General features: G+C 41.5%; 1 protein-coding gene across 1 annotated transcript in view; it reads right to left on the minus strand.

Annotated features, from left to right (window-relative positions):
- Nucleotides 1–23,675, minus strand: part of LOC111956874 (cadherin-6-like) — a 33,670-nt gene extending 9,995 nt beyond the window's left edge. Inside the window, exons 1-5 of the mRNA XM_023977557.2 lie at nucleotides 23,559–23,675; nucleotides 10,697–11,054; nucleotides 4,897–5,191; nucleotides 4,569–4,688; nucleotides 225–398 (exon numbers count right to left, since the gene is read on the minus strand). Coding sequence (XP_023833325.1) covers nucleotides 225–398; nucleotides 4,569–4,688; nucleotides 4,897–5,191; nucleotides 10,697–10,930 — 823 coding nt within the window. The 5' untranslated portion in view covers nucleotides 10,931–11,054; nucleotides 23,559–23,675. The remainder of the gene's footprint in view (nucleotides 1–224; nucleotides 399–4,568; nucleotides 4,689–4,896; nucleotides 5,192–10,696; nucleotides 11,055–23,558) is intronic.
- Nucleotides 23,676–24,333: the final 658 nt, after the last annotated feature.

Consider the following 24,333-nt stretch of genomic DNA (forward strand, 5'->3'; position numbering starts at 1 on the left):
GCAAGGCGCCAGCCGAACTGTATGAACTGTATGAGTGTATGACTGTATGAGTGTATGCTGACGCCACTCATACACACAGCACAATGACACGGTTAAAAAAATGATTCTTGTTACCAACATGTTACTCACTGACACTACCACTAATACTAGGACTACTATGAATGCCATTACTAATTACTACTTCAAGCACCAGTATAATACCAGTCACAGTACTCAGTACTCACTCTGGGAGAAGCGTGGGGGGTTGTCGTTGACGTCTGTCAGGGTGATATTGACCGTGGTGGTCCCGGTTAAGCCGCCCCTCTGGCCCGCCATGTCCTTGGCCTCAATCACTACCTGGTAGTGTTCCCGCTTCTCCCGGTCCATCTCTCCAGGCCCCAGGGCTGTCCGGATTATGCCTGAGGACAAACCAGAGGAACACAATATTAATGTGTCATATAATATAATGAGATGTATTGTTAATTAGCTAGCTAAGCACGTTTCTCCTTCTCTGGTCCTGTAGGGCTGTAGGGATTGCTCATGGAGCCACCATGTCAAACAGATTTAAGTGATACGGTATAGTTTGAGAATGACCTAATATATGTAGGTGTCCTTGATTTAACTAATGTTTCAGCAAATATTATAGTTATAATTACCAATGGGAGTAATGTAACTAATGTTTATGACTGGTATAAGAGAGAAGCACCTCCTGCAAAGAAATGGTCACCACATCAGAAAATAAAAACAGTTTCACATTGCTAAGACCTTATGGTAGGATTTAACAAGAAACATTTACTACTGTATGTACAGTTGAAGTTGGAAGTTTGCATACACCTTAGCCAAATACATTTAAACTCAGATTTKCACAATTCCTGACATTTAATCCTAGTAAAAATACCCTATCTTAGGTCAGATAGGTTCACCACATTAAGAATGTGAAATGTCAGAATAATAGTAGAGAGAATGATTTATTTCAGTTTTCATTTCTTTCATCACATTCCCAGTGGGTCAGAAGTTTACATACACTCAATTAGTATTTGGTAGCATTGCCTTTAAATTGTTTAACTTGGGTCAAACGTTTCGGGTAGCCTTCCACAAGCTTCCCACAATAAGTTGGCTGAATTTTGGCCCATTCCTCCTGACAGAGCTGGTGTAACTGATTCAGGTTTGTAGGCCTCCTTGCTCGTACACACTTTTTCAGTTGTGCCTACTCATTTTCTATGGGACTGAGGTCAGGGCTTTGTGATGGCCACTCGAATACCTTGACTTTGTTGTACATAAGCCATTTTGCCAGAACTTTGGAAGTATGCTTGGGGTCATTTAACTTCTTGACTGATGTCTTGAGATGTTGCTTCAATACAGTGGGGAGAACAAGTATTTGATACACTGCCGATTTTGCAGGTTTTCCTACTTACAAAGCATATAGAGGTCTGTAATTTTTATCATAGGTACACTTAAACTGTGAGAGACGGAATCTAAAACAAAAATCCAGAAAATCACATTGTATGATTTTTAAGTAATTAATTAGCATTTTATTGCATGACATAAGTATTTGATACATCAGAAAAGCAGAACTTAATAATTTGGTACAGAAACCTTTGTTTGCAATTACAGAGATCATACGTTTCCTGTAGTTCTTGACCAGGTTTGTACACACTGCAGCAGGGATTTTGGCCCACTCCTCCTCCATACAGACCTTCTCCAGATCTTCAGGTTTCGGGGCTGTCGCGGGCAATACGGACTTTGCAGCTCCCTCCAAAGATTTTCTATTAGGTTCAGGTCTGAGACTGCTAGGCCACTCCGGACCTTGAGATGCTTCTTACGGAGCCACTCCTTAGTTGCCCTGGCTGTGTGTTTCGGGTCGTTGTCATGCTGGAAGACCAGCCATGACCCATCTTCAATGCTCTTACTTAGGAAGGAGGTTGTTGGCCAAGATCTCGCGATACATGGCCCCATCCATCCTCCCCTCAATACGGTGGCAGTCGTCCTGTCCCCTTTGCAGAAAAGCATCCCCAAAGAATGATGTTTCCACCTCCATGCTTCACGGTTGGGATGGTGTTCTTGGGTTGTACTCATCCTTCTTCTTCTCCAAACACGGCGAGTGGAGTTTAGACCAAAAAACTCAATTTTTGTCTCATCAGACCACATGACCTTTCTCCATTCCTCCTCTGATAATCCAGATGGTCATTGGCAAACTTCAGACGGTCCTGGACATGCGCTGCTTGAGCAGAGGGACCTTGCGTGCACTGCAGGATTTTAATCCATGACGGCGTTAGTGTGTTACTATTGGTTTTCTTTGAGACTTGGGTCCCAGCTCTCTTCAGGTCATTGACCAGGTCCTGCCGTGTAGTTCTGGCTGATCCCTCACCTTCCTCATGATCATTGGTGAGATCTTGCATGGAGCCCCAGACCGAGGGTGATTGACCGTCATCTTGAACTTCTTCCATTTTCTAATAATTGCGCCAACAGTTGTTGCCTTCTCACCAAGCTGCTTGCCTATTGTCCTGTAGCCCATCCCAGCCTTGTGCAGGTCTACAATTTGATCCCTGATGTCCTTACACAGCTCTCTGGTCTTGGCCATTGTGGAGAGGTTGGGGTCTGTTTGATTGAGTGTGTGGACAGGTCTTTTATACAGGTAACGAGTTCAAACAGGTGCAGTTAATACAGGTAATGAGTGGAGAACAGGAGGGCTTCTTAAAGAAAAACGAACAGGTCTGTGAGAGCCGGAATTCTTACTGGTTGGTAGGTGATCAAATACTTATGTCATGCAATAAAATGCAAATTAATTACTTAAAATCATACAATGTGATTTTCTGGATATTTGTTTTAGATTCCGTCTCTCACCAGTTGAAGTGTACCTATGATAAAAATTACAGACCTCTACATGCTTTGTAAGTGGAAAACCTGCAAAATCGGCAGTGTATCAAATACTTGTTCTCCCCACTGTATATCCACATAATTTTCCTCCCTCATGATGCCATCTATTTTGTGAGGTGCACCAGTCCCTCCTGCAGCAAATCACCCCCACAACATGATGCTGCCACCCCCGTGCTTCACGGTTGGGATGGTGTTCTTCGGCTTGCAAGCATCCCCCTTTTTCCTCCAAACATAACGATGGTCATTATGGCCAAACAGTTCAATTTTTGTTTCATCAAACCAGAGGACATTTCTCCAAAAAGTACGATCTTTGTCCCCATGTGCAGTTACAAACAGTAGTCTGGCTTTTTTATGGCGGTTTTGGAGCAGCGTCTTCTTCCTTGCTGAGCGGCCTTTCAGGTTATGTCGATATAGGACTCCTTTTACTGTGGATATAGATGCTTTTGTACGTGTTTCCTCCAGCACCTTCACAAGGTCCTTTGCTGTTGTTCTGGGATTGATTTGCACTTTTCGCACCAAACTACGTTCATCTCTAGGAGACAGAACGTGTCTCCTTCCTGAGCGATATAACGGCTGCGTGTTCCCATGGTGTTTATACTTGCGTACTATTGTTTGTACAGATGAACGTGGTACCTTCAGGCGTTTGGAAATTGGTCCCAAGGATGAACCAGACTTGTGGAGGTCTACAATTGTTTTCTGAGGAGGTCTTGGGTGATTTCTTTAGATTTTCCCATGATGTCAAGGAAAGAGGCACTGAGTTTGAAGGTAGGCCTTGAAATACATCCACATGTACACCTCCAATTGACTCAAATTATGTCAATTAGCCTATCAGAAGCTTCTAAAGCCATGACATAATTTTCTGGAATTTTCCAAGCTGTTTAAGGCACAGTCAACTTAGTGTATGTAAACTTCTGACCCTCTGGAATTGTGATACAGTGAATTATAAGTGAAATAATCTGTCTGTAAACAATTGTTGGAAAAATTACTTGTGTCATGCACAAAGTAGATGTCCTAACTGATTTGCCAAAACTATAGTTTGTTAACAAGAACTTTGTGAAGTGGTTGAAAAACGAGTTTTAATGACTCCAACCTAAGTGGATGTAAACTTCTGACTTCAACTGTAACCTAATTATTTTTATGAGACAGTGAAAATGGCAACTGACCCAACATCCATCCTAAACAATACTGTCTGGCCTGGCCTGGCCTGGCTTGGCTTGGCTTGGCTTGTTTGAATGGGTTCTATAATCTATGATATGACTGTTTTCAGATTAACCCTTAGAAACATCTATTTTTTCCAAAGTTCGTAGGATTTCATGTCCTCTGGTGTGACGGGGACATCATCGTCCATGTCACATCAGGGATAAACCATATCGCTGTTAAGCCACACAATAATCTGCCAGTTGGAGGCTTTTTTGTTTCCATTTCCCTTTTGTTTAAACACAGAACCAGCAATGGGAGATGTTCCAGAGTGCACATTAGAAATGATTAAATGTTTCAGTCTACTTTGTAAAATGCACAGGGGGCTGAGAGAATAGTAATTGCTCTGGAAGTCTGACTCTGAACATTACATTGCATTACAGTCTCTCTCTTCATTGTAATAATAATTGCTTTGAGGGATTAAACAGCATTGCTGCTGTTTCAGACAGACAGACAGACATCACACAGAAAGACAAAGGCAGCAGGCAGGCAGGCAGGCAGACAGACGGACGGACCTGTGTCGGGTTCCACTGAGAAGTACGGGTGCCCCTGGCTGATGCTGTATCGTAGTTTAGCGCTGTTCCCGTACATGCTGTCGTCTGCGTCCGTGGCTGTCACCTGGGTGACTGAAGTACCTGAGAATGGAAGATAAAAAAGGCTTTGTTAATCGCTGATGATGAATACGAACTCACATCCACATGATCAAAACCATACATGGTATTTTACACTTTAAGTTCCCATTGACCTTGAAACCGTGCTGATCTTTTATCATCAAAGAGAGTTAAATTGATGGGTCATGACGTTGAAATGTCGAAAGTCAAATTAAAGTTAAAGAGCACATACCCATATTGGACCTCTCTGGTACACTGACAGTGTAAAGCTCCTTAGTGAATATTGGCTCGTTGTCGTTGATGTCATGGAGTTTAACAATAAACTCTGTCTCCGGCTCCAGTTTCATGCCTGTGTTCTTGTTGACCACGGTGGCTCGGAGGGTATAGAAGGCCTTATCCTCTCTGTCCAGTCTCTTATTGGCATGGAGGTCACCATTGTTTTCATCAATGGTAAATATGTCTCCAGCCCCGTCCCCACTTAGAATGTATTTCAGGGTTCCATCCCCCCTGTCCATATCGGATTGGAGCTGTCATAGAAAATCAAAAAAATAGTTAACATATTTGTCTCCTGTGAGAAATGGGGCCTTCAGAGAGATGACAGCAAGGCAAATACTGGATGTATACTGCACTATACAGTATATACAAAAGTATGTGGACACCCCTTCAAATGAGTGGATTCGGGAATTTCAGCCACACCAGTTGTTAACAGGCGTATAAAATCGAGCACACAGCAATGCAATCTCCATAGACAAACATTGGCAGTAGAATGGCCTTACTGAAGATCTCATTGACTTTCAACATGGCACCATTATAGGATTCCACAAGTCAGTTTGTCAACTTTCTGCCCTGCTAGAGGTGCCCCGGTCAACTGTAAGTGGTTATTGTGAAGTGGAAACTTCTAGGAGCAACAACAGCTCAGCCGCGAAGTGGTAGGCCACACAAGCTCACAGAACGGGACCGCCGAGTGCTGAAGCGCGTAACGCATAAAAATTGTCTGTCCTTGGTTACAACACTCACTATCGAGTTTCAAACAACTGCCTCTGGAAGCAACGTCAGCACGAGAACTGTTCGTTGGGAGCTTAATGAAATGGGTTTCCATGCCCGAGCAACCGTACACCACCCTAAGATCACCATGCGCAATGCCAACCGTCGGCTGGAGTGGTGTAAAGCTCGCAGCCATTGGACTCTGGAGCAATGGAAACGCATTCTCTGGAATGATGAATCACGCTTAACCATCTCACAGTCGGATGGACGAATGTGGGTTTGGCGGATGCCAGGAGAACGCTACCTCCCCGAATGCATAGTGCCAACTGTAAAGTTTGGTGGAGGAGGACTAATGGTCGGGGGCTGTTTTTCCTTGTTCGGGCTAGGCCCTTTAGTTCCAGTGAAGGGAAAAATTAATGCTACAGCATACAATGACATTCTAGACGATTCTGTGCCTCCAACTTCGTGGCAACAGTTTGAGGAAAGCCTTTTCCTGTTTCAGAATGACAATGCCCCCCTGCACAAAGTGAGATCCATACAGAAATGTTTTGTCGAGATCGGTGTGGAAGAACTTGACTAGCCTGCAGAGAGCCCTGACCTCAACCCCATCTAACACCTTTGGGTTGAATTGAAATGCCGTCTGCAGGTCAGGCCTAGTCTCTCAACTTCAGTGTCCAACCTCACTAATGCTCTTGTGGCTGAATGGAAGCAAGTCCCTGCAGCAATGTTCCAACATCTAGTGGAAAGCCTTCCCAGAAGAGTGGAGGAAGTTATAGCAGCGAAGGGGGGACCAACTCCATATTAATGCCCATGATTTTGGAATTAGATGTTCAACAAGCAGGTGTCCATATACTTTTGGTCATGTAGTGTATCTACGATACAATAACTGCGTTAAACAGTCCATTTAGGGATTGGACTAGTATTCCAATGGGGAAATTCCTTATGGGCAATTCCTCAGTTACGCAATTGTACTGAGACCCATTGAACTCAAAGTTTAACAAACCATACAACTAACTATATGCACAAGGATTACTTTTAACAATTTACACAAACAATTTTACAAAAACACATTTACTGGATGAACTGTGCAGATGCAAAAGTTTGGGTACAGAATGTAGGTAAAATCTCCCTCCTGTTATATGTCCACGTTTCCCAAAAACTCTGTTAAATATCTGCTCTGAATTAAGATTCAAGATGTCTGCAGAAAGAATGGTGTCAGCTATGACATGACACATTAACTTTGAAAACATGCCTTTTGGTTTGTGAACTACACTAAGTGAAGTGGATTTATACCTGGCGGAACGGAATTTCATCATGGGTCCCTGATCTGTACTACACAGAAATACATAATTATAGATATTAATGTAATTCTCTTCATGGTGATGTATCCTAAATAGGTAGTCAACGGTATAAATAGGCAATATCCTACTTTTCATATTTGGGTATTATTCTACACACTGGCTATTATTTTAGTGAGCTCTGCCCCCAAACAAGACCAAATGTGGTTGGTCCGGAACGGATCAAATCTGAACCAATCATAGATGTCTATGTTTCAGAAGTTTGGACATCAAAGCACAGCACAGTAGAGCTCAGTAAAGTACAACACAGAACAGTAGAAGAGGAGAGTTCAGTACAGTAGAGTAGAGTACACTTCAGTATAGTACAGTAGAGCACATGCGAGTACTGTAGAGTACAGTAATGTAGAGTTCAGTACCGTACAGTAAAATACAGTACATTATAGTGTACTCAACTGTAGTGTGCTCTACTGTGCACTGTACTGAACTCTACTCTTCTCTACTCTTCTCTACTGTACTGAACTATACTCTACTGTTCTTTACTGTACTGTACTCTACTGTGCTATACTGCACTGTGCTGTCCAAACTTGTGAACCCAACTGTAGTTTGTGACTACTATGATTTCCCATTTCCCAAATCAATTGCAGAAATTCCTTTACCAATTTTGTGACAACATTTAGATTTTTAATTACTTAATAATTAATACACAACCTTTATATGAGTAAAAACACTGGAACTAATTGATAGGTCTACCTTTACTTGTTACTTCTGTGTACCTTTAATATCCTCCTCCTTATGAGGGAGAGTGTGGGCGTTTGGTAACAGAATATCAAGGCACAAGGCAATGTTTCTTCAACTTACAGAAGGCAGAAAAATGTATCCAACATGAAATATAAGTGTTGATATTAGTTGGTAGGGGCCTTGAGCTAATTCCAAATGTTTTAGATGGAAATGGTTGAAAAATATATAAATGCTCCTATTTTTCAAAATAAAAATAGACTCTTTCAACTTTCATTTTACCTCCAATTTGACATGCTCATGAACATCACAAGTTGGTGCTCATGGGTCCTTTTACATGGAAAGTACCTTATCTAATTTAACTGATAGGAATGAAAATGGAATTGACCCCTGCTAGCGAAACATACTATTTACAGTTTGCATTAGATGGGCTGTGAGGTAGAGTGCGAGTGACAGGTACAGTTGAAGTTGGAAGTTTACGTACACTTAGGTTGGAGTCATTAAAACTCATTTTTCAACCACTCTACAAATTTCTTGTTAACAAACTATAGTTTTGGCAAGTCGGTTAGGCCATCTACTTTGTGCATGACACAAGTCTGTCTCCTAGAGATGAACGAAAAGTGCAAATCAATCTCAGAACAACAGCAAAGGACCTTGTGAAGATGCTGGAGGAAACAGGTACAAAAGCATCTATATCCACAGTAAAACGAGTCCTATATCGACATAACCTGAAAGGCCGCTCAGTAAGGAAGARGCCACTGCTCCAAAACCACCATAAAAAAGCCAGACTACGGTTTTTGCACATGGGGACAAAGATCATGGGGACAAAGATCATACTTTTTGGAGAAATGTCCTCTGGTCTGATGAAACAAAAATGGAACTGTTTGGCCATAATGACCATCGTTATGTTTGGAGGAAAAAGGGGGAGGCTTGTAAGCCGAAGAACACTCATCCCAACCGTGAAGCACACCATCCAACCGTGAAGCACGGGGGGTGCAGCATCATGTTGTGGGAGTGATTTGCTGCAGGAGGGACTGGTGCACTTCACAAAATAGATGGCATCATGAGGAGGGAAATATGTGGATATTTTGAAGCAACATCTCAAGACATCAGTCAGGAAGTTAAAGCTTGGTCGCAAATGGGTCTTCCAAATGACGATACCCACAGCATACTTCCAAAGTTGTGGCAAAATGGCTTAAGGACAACAAAGGTATTGGCGTGGCCATCACAAAGCCCTGACCTCAATCCCATAGAAAATTTGTGGGCAGAACTGAAAAAGCATGTGCGAGCAAGAAGGCCTACAAACCTGAATCAGTTACACCAGCTCTGTCAGGAGGAATGGGCCAAAATTCACCCAACTTATTGTGGGAAGCTTGTGGAAGGCTACCCGAAACGTTTGACACAAGTTAAACAATTTAAATGCAATGCTACCAAATACTAATTGAGTGTATGTAAACTTCTGACCCACTGGGAATGTGATAAAGTGATAAAGTGGTGATCCTAACTGACCTAAGACAGGGAATTTTTACTAGGATTAAATGTCAGGAATTGTGAAAAACTGAGTTTAAATGTATTTGGCTAAAATGTATGTAAACTTCTGACTTCAAATGTAGGGGAGGTGACGGGCAGGGTACTGATGGTCTCTGAGTGGTAAGTGACTCATTCCGTCTTTCCTTAATATGGTCTTGCTTTGCTGACAACGCCTTGATTTGTAAATGGAGTAAAAAATCATACCACATGGTTTGTAAAGGTTATGGTATTTAGTACAACATACCAATTAATCTGTCAAACAGTATATCTACCTCTCCAAGTACTTTTGTCTATATAGATACACTGCTACAAACAGAGATCCACTGAATGAATCAATTAACATCAGAGTGCACTCTCAATGCCCTCTGATCACTGTCATTGAGAACACACAGTAAGCCCTTTCTAGTTAAATGTCAAAGCACAAGACAGTCTCAGAACATGCACACATGAATGAAACGGGAGTTCACAATGATCTAGGGAAAGAAAGGAGCCAGTCTTTGAAAAAGAAGAAAGCCAAGATGGTATAAAGCCTTGACATGATCAACAATGAATGATTGTAGCCTCCCACAGATGTCTCAATCATCTAAATCCAACATGTAACACATAATACCTGCAATTCCCCTTTCAGCACATATGTTCCTGCCTCATCTCATCTCTTATTCCCATGCCTCTAAGTAGCCATTATGCAACTCTGAGCAATGGGCATAGAATTGGGTTTTATCCTCTACCATGCTCAGTGTGTCCCATCTTCACGACAGCAGACTTATATGCATTTCAACAGTGCTGTTGGTGGTAAACAATGTCCACCTAAACATCTATAACACACAACAAGGCTGTTCAGTCCCACCAGAGAGGACAGAACAGCGAAAAGCACATGTGACAGATAACATCTCATTATATGCATGGCAACACAGAGGCAGGCTTGGTAGAGAAAAAAAGAGGGACCTGACAAGGTGAATTATTTTCTACAAGGCATATGGAAATAATCCACTGCACAGCGCTGCTTCACTCCCCAGGGCTCGACAGAGTAACCTAATGCAAGACTGATGGTGGTGGCTCCAGAATGCCTTTCTCTCCCTCTGTCTCTACCACCCCCCCCCCCCCCCCACCCCCACCCCTCTCTCTCTTTGACCCTTTTTCTCTCAATCTTTGATTATCTCCCTGCTTCTCTGTGAAGCCGGGTCTCGCTGTGAGAGCCTGGAGGGTTACAGGGTATTACAGGGTACAGGGCTTCAGTAGCTCTCCTCTCTCCAGCCTCTAAAACATGCAATGTATGCTGTTGTGTTACATCAGAAAATCCCAATCCTGGTGGGGGGATATGATGTGGTCCCACTAGCCAGTGACATTGACATTTGATGCTCTGGGAGATTTCTCAATATTTATATTGTCATTGTGTTAAGGCCAGAATTCAACAATAGSAGAGTGGGGTTTTCCCCACACTGCTCTTTCAGAAGTGCACGGCTGCAATAAGACAAAAGGATATACCTTGCCAATGTACTGCTTGTCACTCCCAGTGTACTCCTCCTGTAGAAAGAACTGGTTCCACATCCATCCTCGTTTGAAACGCTTCAGTAGCTTCCCTCCCTTTCCTCCATCTCTGTCCTCCTCCTCCTCTCCTTCCATCTCTCCCATCTCCACCACAATCCTTCTGGTAATAGACATGGCATCCACGTAGTGGGACAGGGACGCCCATAGCAGGACCAGCAAGCAAGTCCTCATAGTGGAACTGTGGTGTTTGCACAAAACGCCAAGCCTCTATCTATCTATTGCCCTGATATTTACGTCCTATAAGGGAGCTGGGCTTCACCCTCATTGTCCTATTCCTTGATGGCTGTGTTGGAACCTGTCAGGGGGAAGAGGAGGAACGATTAGAGGGACACATTTCCATCTTTTTTTAAAAGTAATGTGTATCATGATCTGAATACAGATAAAACAAACAATACACAAAAACAGACAGACAATTGAATAATGACATGCTATCAACCTTAATTTATCTTCATTTAGATAAAAGGAAGAAGAAGACAAACGTTGGTGTTCAATTAGCCTTTAACTAAAAAAAGGCTAAAAAGGATTTGCACTTAAAACACCAATCAATCAATCAATAGTCCAAATCCACATGAACTGCTCTATTTTAGAGAGCACAAAACTTACGGAGCAATTTGCTCACTTACGGCAATACCCCTTTCCCCATCTAGGATACTCTCAGTCTCTTACAATATACAGCACATTGGTGTTATACAGCCTAATAACATGCCATGCATGTCCTGACCAGATGATGTATAAACCACACACAGACAGAAGCATCAGGCCACCACGTCATTTCCAGCAATCACCAGCTTCCCTGCTTCACACAACAAGCCATGCCTCGGCCCCTTTACTACTTATCAAGGAAATTGCCAATGTGATTGCAGTGGAAAGGGGAGGGGTAGTGCACATGTATTTTCTGCATTTCTTTCCCCACTCTACAATTTGCGATTTACAGCATCTGTGCTGACATTAAGTGCATGTGTATCTACTCATCAGCATAGAAAGCTAAGGGTCAACACTGCTTCACTGATGGTGAGAGGGACGGATGCAGGGGCCATGAATCAGTTAAAAGACATAATTACGATGGGCGAATTGACTCCTGCAATCACACCGTTGTTTTTCTACTGCTGCCATCTGACCTCTCAACATGTCCTCCATTAGGGCCATTATGCCTGCTTTATGAAATGGACTAATTGAATAAGGTAACAGATACCAAAGCGTATTGATTTGCTGTCAGAATCAGTCAGGTTAAAAGGAACACAGGGGGCTGGGRGCTCTTTGCCTCTTACTATATTTTCAGTTGAGGGGACTAATTYCTGTGTATATCAGTGTGGAAGTGAGGCTTCCCTAGAAGGCAGCAGAGCAGAATGGGGGCTAGCCTAGTGAAACACATTAGTCAAGGCCCCAGCCTAGCCGGGAGCCATTTCCCTCAGCTCTGTGACCTGTTAAATCCCCTGACAGAGTCTTGCTGGGGGAAGTCACCTGGATCTAGAGTGGTTTTGTTACATACTATGTCAGAGAACACAGACAGCTTCCCATCCATTCCCACTACAAAATGTTTGCTAATTTATTCACAGGTCCTGCTGAGAGACTGGGGTTCATGTAGTGCAGACTGAATACCAACATGTGTGAGACGAATAGGGCTGTTGCGGTGACCGTATTACCGCCACACCGGCGGTCACGAGTCATGAAGGCAGTCAAATTCCACGTGACCGTTTAGTCACGGTAACTAGGCTTCTCCAAACTCTGATGCTGCTCATGATCATTAGTAGCCTACCAACCTTACTAACTGCCTGGTACTCAGCACTCTACTGTCCCTCTAATTACTCTGACATCAATGCAAACGCAATCGAAAATCGAGTCAAACACTTCATGAGAGCCCATGAGCTCATGTTGCGCAACATTTCTGTAGGCTATGCAATTGCGTGACAAAACAGAGTGRTAGCCTCTACTAAAAAGAGGAGGGTCCATCAGCTTTCTGTAGGCTAGACCTACTATATTTATTTCCTAATATTAAGCACATTGCTTATCTTTACAAGAGGAGTATAGCCTACCTGGCTGGCATGAAAATGAATCATGGGAAAAGCATCCTCCATTCGCTATTTAAGTGCATAGATGTATTTTTCCCGCTACCCCTGTTTTGAGACAGGTGCATGATAATGGTCCATTCTAAATCAAAACAAATTTCACAAATATTTGATTTAGTATATGTAAAGACAAGATTAAATCAAGAATAGTCTGTGGGTGACAATATTAGCCTATCACTTATATATTATTATTAATATATATTATATATTATCACTCTTAAATGATGCCCAGCATAAGAAACAGCCTTTTTTTGCGACTTTTTCTAATCATGATGCAGTATTTCTAAATGACTAAATGTGCATGAAAAYGAGTCGTCTCTCATTGAATGACAACAAAGACTTTACTGAAGAATCCCTACTGTTGACCAATCACTGACGAAGCGAGGTAGACTTCGGGTTACCAACTTCGGCTTACCTTAAGAAACATTTTTTGTGTGCCCGAACAACCGAAAAAACCCTTCCCGAAGTCCAAAACAAACAAAAACTTCACAAAATGTCATCATAATATATGCACAAACTCTTCCAAACTGTTTCGACTGGGAAGCATAAGGACGTCTTTAGGGTGTTGAAGAGTAGTGGGGGCTTCCCTGCAGACAGCCTCAGCCTTAGCCTCAGCGGGCCTGATGAGTCCCACAGGAGCAATTAGAGGTGAAGAAAGGAGAATGTCAGCCCTGGGCTGCTTCCGTGTGAGGAGGGAGAGAGAGAAGGCGGTCGACAGGTACAAGACCTGCTACAACAACAGGGCAGAGCAGCCTCATAAAGGCACCTAATGCCTGCCTGTGTCACAGACACATACACACTGTCTGCAGACTTCTAATGAATAAGGCATGGAGGTGGAACTATCACCTGTTGACTTTAACTTTGGAACAGTTTTAATATGGTTCCATGTACTGTATTACAAAAATGTATGCGTTTGGTATATTAAAGCAGCAGAGGCTGATATAAAATAATAAACTCAACATTTTGCATTTATAAGAACACTACAAGTACCCAAGTGCATGTTTTTTCTGTATCTATACTACAGTTTTCAACTCTCTCCCCAAAAAGGGCAAGTCTGGAAGGTAAATTGCGTTTAAGTGGTGGATGGCCTGCAATCAGGATGCCGCCACCCAGAGCGATAGGCAGCCAAACAGTTGACTGTCATTCCCCAGGGACCAATGGGCCGTCGATACCTATTGATCTGTCTGTTTAGGGGGGGTGGGGGGGGGGGGTCTGTCTAGATGCCATAGTGTCTATCACCTTGCTTGGCTCTGTTTGCAACACTCTTTGACTTGTCTGCTCTAGGTGATAAAGATCTAATTTCATGTAACATCTGTTCTTTCTTTGTTTTGTACCATTGAAAACAGAAAAATGTGTGAAATCAAATGATTAATGATAATCTGACATATCTTATTAAATAAAGACAGACCTCTCCTCTGTATGATCTTACAAAACAATGACTTGAAAACATGCACACTACATTTGCATTGACCAGTCTGATTTGAGCTTGTACAACCATTATAGTGCCAATTCTTTGAGTAGAAAAGACTGTCACACAACATGAATGGTAATCCTCCTCTCCTCTCCTCTCCTCTCCCTCTCCCTTCAATTACAAGGGTCCCAGTCCCCCCCTCCACTCCAGCTATAATCTCCCCAGCAACATTTGTGCACTAATCTTAACAGGAAGAGATAATAGATGTTGAGTCCCCTGAATGGGACTGACATGTGCACCAACACAATTACTGTCAGGGAGCGTCGCTGGCGCGCTCATACCAGATGGGACCTCTTAATTACGTAACCGGAAGAGGGGCATAATGTGATTTGGAGGCAATGTACGTTACGTTGTGTCACATCCGATTCAGTATCTATCTGTCCTGTATTGCCCTGTTTCCAGAATTGTTTTCAAATGGCTGGACACATGTCAGTTCCATACCTACAGAAGCTCTTCTGACGTGATTGCATTTTGAGTACAAATAAATTCCTCAAACTTGAAAGATGTCGGCGAACAGTTTTCCAGATTAATACGTGTGTGTGTGTTTGTGCTGTTTAGAACCCCCAAAGCTGTTTTGGATCCTCAATGATCCATGCCTGGTTCATTGCTTTAGGTGTTGGATACTAAAGAAGACGACAACCCATTAAACTGTGTGTGTCTTTCATTTATGGCGTCTTCGTCAATGAGGCTGCCTGTGTAACCCAGTGTCTCATAGTGTGTGTGTATTGTGGGTGGTTGATTGGGATTCCTCCTTGGAGGAGAACGTGTGAGAATGGCAGCTTTATGGTCTGCTTGTGCAAAGACCTAGCAGGAGTGTTCAGGTCAGAGCTTCCTCTCCACCATTGTGTCCAAGCACTGGAATGTGGCTGCCTCACTATTACAATGCAAATGTGCCAGCGTCTGATGGAGCTACTCTTTATGTGTGAGAGAGAAAGAGAGAGAGAGATAGAGAGCGAAAGAGAGAGAGAGGGGGGGGGGGAAGACAATTAGTCATTAGCCTACATCCCACATATGACAGTGGCTGTAGGGCAGAATTGATTGTATTTCTCTCCCTTTTTAGCCATAATGCAGTTCAGGATCTGACCAGCTCGTCTAGTCATTAGTCTATACCTGGCCTTGTTCTATGGTCTTCTTGCACCTCAGATAATGAACCATAAAGGAATCATGACACTGATTCATCCGTGAACAGCACACTTCTCCAGCGAAGGTGAGCATTTGCACACTGAAGTCGGTTGATGCCGAACTGCAGACAGGCCAAGACCCTGGTGAGGATGACAGGCAAGTTGATTATCTTCCCAGTTTGTACAKAAATTCTTCGGTTGTGCAAACCCACAGTTTCATCAGCTGTCCGGGTGACTGGTCTCAGAYGAACCCGCAGGTGAAGAAGCCAGATGTGGAGGTCCTGGCTGGCGTGGTTAGGCCGGTTGGACATACTGCCAAATTCTCTAAAACGACGTTGGAGGCGGCTTACGGTAGACAAATGAACATGCAATTATCTGGAAACAGCTCTGGTGGACATTCCTGCAGTCAGCATGCCAATTGCACGCTCCCTCAAAACTTGAGACATCTGTGGCATTGTGTTGTGTTTCAGAACTGCACATTTTTGAGTTGTCTTTTATTGTCCCCAACACAAGGTGCACCAGTGTACTGATCATGCTGTTAAGTCAGCTTCTTGATATGTCACACCTGTCAGGTGGATGGATTATCTCTAACAGGGATGTAAACACATTTGTGCACAATCACTTAGAGAAATAAGCTTTTTATGCATATGGAAAGTTTCTGGGATATTTTATTTCAGCCCATGAAACATGGGACCAACCACTTTACATGTTGCTTTTCTATTTTTGTTCAGTATAACATAATTATATGGCCAAAACCACTGTCCATTTTCAACTGACTCCTACTGTCCTCTCCTACTGTCCTCATTTCATATTTCACGTCTAAAATGTTTGACCTTCCACTCCCTGTTCCATGTTCCCACACATTAAACACCCACACGTCAGAGGGAGCAGCATTCAGGCAAATCCCCTTGGCAGAGAGCAGTGTAGTGGGAGGAGGGCAGGGTCAAGCACTGGATGACCCTCAGAGGTCAACATGTGTCATCATGTTCAAGATGTGGAAGAAGCACTGGTGATCTTGAGTTACGCCACAGGCTTGGTCAATAAACTGCTTGGTGTTAATGGTATAGAGAGCCTAATATCATCAAATGGTCAATAGGAGAGCAACCTTTGAGCATTACATCATTAGATACTGAAAACAAATAGGCCTTTGCGTCAGCTTACAAAATACAGCTGAATGATACAAGGGTAAAACCATACACAGCACAAAGGAAAACGTTAAAAGTTGCCTTTCATATCTACCAACATATTCCCATTATTTTCCACACTTGTTAATAGAGCGACTGGTGCTATTAGCAAATCTGTTTTAAACTAGCTTTCCTACTGTACACCAATGCCCTCTTTTCAAATCAATTCAATTAAGCGTGACAAAGCTTGAGAATGAACCAAACCAATAAAGCTAGTATTTGTGTGTGGGTATCACACCAGGGTGTGTGTTAGCCTCTGGGTGGGGGGAAAGAGCTCTCTCTTTTTCACACCCCAAACTCGTATTTACAGCCAATCCTCCAATGATACAAGATAAAGCCTGTGATAAATTACAAATAACACTTGTACTAGAGGTTGCAACTTTCTCAATCAACAACAACAAATCGATGGGTCTGTTTTCATWGCTGCTAGGACATCATCAGAATAATACATCCAATACAGCCTTCACTGATCTTTGCAGACTATTACATTTTGGGGTGTTAAATGTACAGTGKTTTTTTTCAGCCCATTAACCTAAGGTCTAATTTAAACTAAAGATATCMGTTTTTTTGCATTGGATGCGTCTCAATCCACCACATACACCTATGTACTGCAACACTTCCGCTTCTGCAGGGAAAGGTGAAAAAGCTAGAGCGGTGTTTGTCAGACCATGAGACATCCCGAAAATCGGTCTGTCCGAGCGGTTTGGCCTACAAACTATTATGACCCGCCTATGGAAAGATGAGACTCTCACCAACACGTATATGTCGGTTGTTTTGCCTCACAAGACTCGTTTGAAGGTCCCCCGGTACCAGTTGAAAACATGTATGGAAGTATATATGGAGACTGTTTAGATGCCAAAAATTAAGGGGATAAATACAAAGAAATACTAATGTTTCCTGATCTTTCTTATATCTCTCTGATAAAGGACACACACTTCAGAACAAACTTCATTTAGATTCTGGAGGGAGGGACTATCTGTTATTCAATGCATTTGTATGGGCTAATAGCAGTATGTGAATGTAAATTGTTATTTAGGCAATTTTTCCTTGTTATTCCAGGTATAGTAGCATTAAAAAACAGAGAGAGATTGAATGACAACATTAGGCCTTGTTCTAGACCTGCTGACTGCAAATGAGGCTCCCTCTATAATCTATAATTGCCATGGCTGTCAAACAGTGCAAGACATTTTTTGAAAAGGGGCATAAGTTGTCTTCAAAAGACAATGTAATACTTATGCTCCAGACAGGAGAACAGATTGGTTGCCAAAATGAATTGTTCACTTGAGGATATAAATTCTGCAATTCATTGTACTCTGCCTATGCTATTCAATGGCTTCGATATAGTGCATTGTTCTCTCAGAAGACCAATATTTGTGGTGTGATCCAAAATGTCAGGAGTTTGATCTATAAAAACACCTGTATAGGTAACTGATGACACACCTGTGCTAGTCAATGCAATCCAACCCCTCGCTAGCTTGACAAACACACGGGACAATGGCCCATTGTCAAATGAGGTGACAGAGCACACAAGCACATTTACATTCAAAACTATTTACAAACTCTAGATACATTTACATACAGACCCCATATAATTCCATTTGATAATGATCTGTTTGTCAAATGTGAGTGCCTACGATTACGTCATGGTGAATAAAACTGCTGATGGATGATATGCTATGAATAAAGAATAGGTCTTTTGAGAATACAGTGGATGGTACGTACTAGTCACACTCACTCTCAATGACACTTTTAGGCATGTTAGATGAATGTAGTAAAGAAAAAATGTTTAAGAGACACATGAGAGTGTAAAACGTCACTATGTGAATCAATATACCCATTTAAGAACATCCATTCCTGTGTGCATGTTCCACTGTGACCACATGAGGGCACAATTATAGAAGCTGTTTGAATTTTCCAAATGAGAATCAATCGGAATACCCCATATAGTTGACATAGAAATGAATCTTAATTCCCTATAGTGAAGGGTCACATCATTCTTAATCAAGTTTTAAGACAGCAGGATAATCAATCCTCTTCTACTGGAGTAGGCTAATCAGTGGAAAGCAGTTTGTTCCAAAGGTCACAGTGACCTGGTTGTGTAGTGGGGAACTGGGAGCACTGGGAGTACTGGGAATACTGGGAATACTGAAGACACTCAGAATTTTGGGGATATTTACAACATCCATACAACAGACATTTCTAAGATAATATTATCATCATCAACCAACAGTATTTCAGGCTTTTAACATTCAGATAAATTGTTTTACACCCATTGCCTCTCTTGGTACAGTATGCACTATTATGTGCCCAAGAAGGTGTGGAAATAATCGCTTATGATTTACAACAAATACTTTTCCTTACTCATGCATAGGGCACACACCACAAAAATATTTGAATAATTTGAACAGGCTAATTGGTCTTTWAAGGGGAATGGAAGCACTTTAGGAAGTAAAGCTAAGCAAAGAGATGTATTCCATCCACTAATACTAAACATGTGCATATCACATAGAAACCTCTACATTTTTGGGATTTTGATATTGAACAAMTTTTTTTTTTAGAGGTATAGGTAGTGCCAACTTGAATTGCCATAGAAACGGCTGACGCCAATGCGTCATTGACAGGGTTGAGCAAATTGTTCGTTTTGTCTGGGGACTGAAAGCGAATATTGTCACCGGGAGGCGCCTTGCCTCCACTGGCTTTGAAAGGGTTCTCACAACTTTTTCAGCTTTGCAATTGAGATCAGGACAACAATATTAAGGTAAGAAACTGTATACAGTTCGTTTTTATTTTTTCCAATTGATAAAATGAGTCTGTCAGCTTAAAAAAGGCAAGGTACAGTAACTAGCTAGATCTAGATCTTGTCTTGCCTTTTTTATGTTAATGTCACCTTTGACAACTATACATTTAAAAAAAATTATCATATTGTTCATTTGAAGAGCATTTGTCATTGGTATGAGCTAAGAGCTCAAATTAACTGGCTGGTGTCTGATTCTAGAGTAGCTAGCTAGCTAGCTAGCTAGCTAGCCAGCCACAAGAGAGGGCTCCTGCAGGATTGCTATTTTACCAGTAAAATGTATGATACCCATATCATTATTAGTTAGCTATCTAGATAACGAGCTACATAGCTAGATATCTCATTAGGTATCTGTTTATCTATGATTCCTAAAAACTAGTAAGCCTGCTGGGTGTTGATTGCAAGAATGAATGTAGCCTAAGCCAGAAGCCTAATCCTTATGACTAGCTATAGCTATGATTTCTGAAAGCTCAGGCTGGTAGTCCGTTTGGTAACTATCCTAAATCATCCTGGTCTACCTGGTAACTGTCAATGGTGTATTATTGTTATGTACTATTAGCCAATATATACTGTATATCCAGCCTATGTTTAAAAAAATACTCTCTCTCTCTCTGTCTGTAGGACACTGATGGACTGAGGAGGATGACACTATAGACATGTCACCTGTGCACCAGGAAGTCAGTAGAAGCTGTCCCTAAGGTGTCAAGGACAGACAGGGGCTGGAGAGACTGGACAACATGCTGTTGAGGCTACAGACAGGGCTGAGGGACAATCACACCCTCACCCTCACAGCCTAGTGTTGAGCCTAAGTGAAATTCAACGTACTGTAGGATTACTCTAGAAATTGTTGGCTTTGGTACAGGAAGGATAGAAAATAGGATATGACGTGGATGTTTGTGTTGCACCAGAATGCAAGACCAAGCAGTTATGCATCATAGGGGACCAACGTTTTAGATTGTGGTACTCCAGTAAATGTGACTCATTGCAGACATAGGCACTAGTAAAGCGACTCTTAGCTCAGTTTGTCACTGGTCATTTAGCCTCCCATGTATTATTTTAATTTGTTCTCATTCTGACTCTTTGTGTATAAGGCTATAGGCCTAATGTAATGTATGTACAGAAGAAATTGCCGTTGTAAACGACAATTATTGTTATTATATGCCTWATTCGTAACATATTTTGTCATTCAAATTTTTTATGTAACTTGCACTTTGTTTTCAGGTTTGAATGAGATAATGTATTCCTCTCAATAAAGTTATTTCAATAAAGTTATTGATTTATTAATATTATGTTACTTGTCTATGTTTTTCCTTATCATATGTAAGACTAGATGCCATTAGTAATATGTTTTGGTGCAGATATGTAGTTAATATACAATCCAGATAAGAAAGTGTCTGATGACAGAACATTCCATAGAATTCTACAAAAATACCACCGTTCACTAAAACGGATGTAACTCATTCACAGTAAAAGGTATTACTATTCTGATTTTAGATTTTAAAACCTTACAAAATAAGGAGGACTTAACATGCTCTAAATTTGTCTCTATCTTCATTAGGAAGTTGTGTAAATTAAAGTAGTTTGGGAAATAAGCTTTGATTTTCGTCGAAGAWACACATTTTCACAGGTGTTTTTACTTGACTGATTACCATTTGATTGATGTGGTGCAATTGTATGTCATATCCTTCGAAAGGACTGTTTCTCAGCTTTCAAAATATGAATAATGTTTTCATAAATGGTTTGACACCAGCAAATTTTAAAGCAATTGCACACGAGAGGGCGTGCTAAACAACTTTTTTAGCTGTGGTCATAAGCCGAGTACTGTAGATCAGCACAGCCATGCTAAAAAAGTCCTTTCGCACAACTTTGAGTGTACAATTGCTTTTCTACAACTGGTTACCAATTAAATWAAACATGTTATTTATATAAATGTATTCATAGGCAACTATTTCATCCCTCAACAAAAATATAGGCCTAGTCCTGACACGTCTTTGGTTGCTAGCCAAGCCGGTTGGCCGTTCATTCTGTCGGTTAGGTTGCCAGAGACACGACATCTTTTTGTTCTATATCTATGGATGCAACCCAGTCGTTCATTCTAAATGTCCGTTGCCATGCTGGCTGGCAATGCTCTTATTCCTTGCTTGCTTGCTAGCTGGCCAACTACGGCTAACACAGTCAGGTCAAACGGTGCAGCTAGAATAACAGCAAAGTAGCTGCATTTGCGTTTGTTTAAGCTGTTTTGGATACATTCATGATGTGTGATTTTTCCTGGCATAGAAAATGTGCTCTGTAGTCAGGACACTGTTCAGAGGAGCTAGACACCTACACAGCTAACACAATCACTTCAAACTGAAGCTGGTAAGACAGCAAACTAGCTGCATTTCATGTTGTTTTACCTGTCCTTTCATTCTATTGATTAGTTTGCACGAGACGCAACCCAGTTGTGAAGTCTTTTTGTTCTATATCTATGGACGCGACCCAGTCGTTCGCTCTAAATGTTCCGTTGCCATGCTTGCTCTTATCCCTTGCTTGCTAGCTAGCCAACTATGGCTAACACAGTATCGTCAGATGGAACAGAAAACAAGATTCCCATTTTTGCGTCATAGGCTTACCTATGCTAAACAGGTTTTTTAGTTTGGCGTAGAACGCGTCACAACCAATCACAATGCTTGTTTTGACCAACCCGCTGTAAAATGCTCGTTAATGCACGCAGAGTTCATGGTCTTTCAGACAATTTTGGGATTCAGCCATTTTTGGGATGCAACAATGGCAATATGGTGATTTACAGTTAGATGGTGTTCTAAAGCCTAGTGTTTCCATTCTCCTTTAACACAGAATTTATACAATGAAAAAGGTTACATTTTCAGTCATTAAAAACGCTATTTGCCCTTACAAAAAATGTGCAGTCAGAGTGCAGTATAACTGCAGTACACTGCAGTATAACTGCAGTATGCTGCAAATACTGTGTCCAAAATAACACTGTTTTTTTCTGCAGTAATTTGCAGTTATTCTGCAATTACTGGGTCCAAAATACCACAGTCGACTGCAGTTGCTGCACTTTAACTGCAGTTTTCGAACTGCAATCTTTTTTTGTAAAGGTGACAACCACCTGAAATGCATGGGTTAAATAGAAGACACTTGATGCTGTGGAAAATAAATGTCAATGTTTTGCCTGTATTGTCTTTTTGGACATAATTACTCATTCACAAACTCCTGGGGCATGCTCTGCACATATGGGCATAGCAGACTGGGAATGGTAAAATACAGGTGACTTGCCTCAGCACTGCACTAACGGGTAGATTTGCATTTAGGGTAGCACCTACATCCACATTAGAGTGCATGTACACTCCACAGCAATAGAGTGCCAGTGTCTATACAATAAATAAAACAATAGACCTACACATCAAGTATTTCTAATAAGACACAAAAAGTGTACACTGTTGGCTATGAGTGCTTTATCAATAACAATGTCAATAACAACAGCAACCTACAGTAGCCTACTATATCACGAGACCTTCCATGACCATTCAACAAACAACATGGTCCTCATAATCCATTTTTATCTCAAAAACAAGGACTGTTTACAGGGTAGCCTTGATTCAAWCCTCTGACATGTCGCATTGAAACGGGGACACACACCTTAAGCCACACAGTGCCAAACAACACTACCGCTAAAGACATGACTGCCACTAGACTCTGAAAATAACAAACATTAAAACTTTAAGCCGGGTCAATTAAATGAAGTTATAATTATAATTTAGGACCTCTAATTGAATCATGATATACTATTCAGGGAACATGAAAATATGCAGCTTTTTACACACACAACCATATTGCAGTCAGCCTAGGCTACCGGTACATGTCAAATCCAGCAATTCGGGAAGTGTATTATTATATTCTAGAAAACATTGGTTATTTCCTTTAAATGAAGTTGTAGGCTGATGAGACCGACTATGACGAATTCATGAGATCGTCCTACATTAAATTATCCAATGAAAGCAACTTTGATGAAGTTATAAGCTATTTATCACAAAATCGAACATCATCCTACAGCTATAAAAAATAAAAGGAACCCTTTAAAGTGCGTGTGTTTTTAAATACTGTAAAACGACTATATCATGAGCGCTATTTGAACAAATACAGCTAAATAAAACATCACTTACCAATGTTTGACGTAGCTGAAAGTTCAATCAATGCGCGCYTGTGTGAATCCGTTGAAAGCAACTGACTCACTGAACGCGGACTGGTGCCTGCCTTCTCTTGCTCTCTCTTTCTCTCTCTTTAGTTCATGATGAGCATCCCTTGCTCTCTCACTCTGGAAGTTGAGTCGGACTCTACCCGTTCCTGATTGGGTGTCAGCCGCTGGTTCACGATTAAAGGGACAGGCTGAGTTGAAAATGACTAATTTATCACCAATATTTATGAGGGGTTTTTCCAAGCGATTTGCAACAGGGACACATCATTTTTCTCATGAGCCATTCTTACAAGATAATATTGTTCTCCTGCCTTTCAAAGCTAATTAGCATCTTAAAAGAATTGCATATTCAACAAACACTGAAACAATTAAAGCTACAAAGATAGTTTGTGACAATGCCTTGACAATGAGAGCATTTCAATAATGACATTTGTTATTGCCTTGGTTTGGCTAGGTGACACTTTTGTGTCCTTCAAATGTTCCTTATGTAGCCTATAGCCATAGGCCTACAACAGTTACCACTGAGTTTGGACATATAAATGTCACATTGGCCTATCCCAAAATGGACACTATTTTCCACCTGCCCTAAATCAAGCTGTCTTGATCCACATTCACAGAGGTTGTTGGTTGTGAAAACCTGCAGGATGCATTTTGTAATGAGAGGAAAATGTCAGTGTTTCTGACAGACTGGGTGGGTGGTTGAGGAAGGCACCTGAGCACTGTCACTGTCTGACGGTTAAAAT

Source organism: Salvelinus sp. IW2-2015, linkage group LG32 (genome assembly GCF_002910315.2).
Source record: "Salvelinus sp. IW2-2015 linkage group LG32, ASM291031v2, whole genome shotgun sequence".
Taxonomy (NCBI): Eukaryota; Metazoa; Chordata; class Actinopteri; order Salmoniformes; family Salmonidae; genus Salvelinus; species Salvelinus sp. IW2-2015.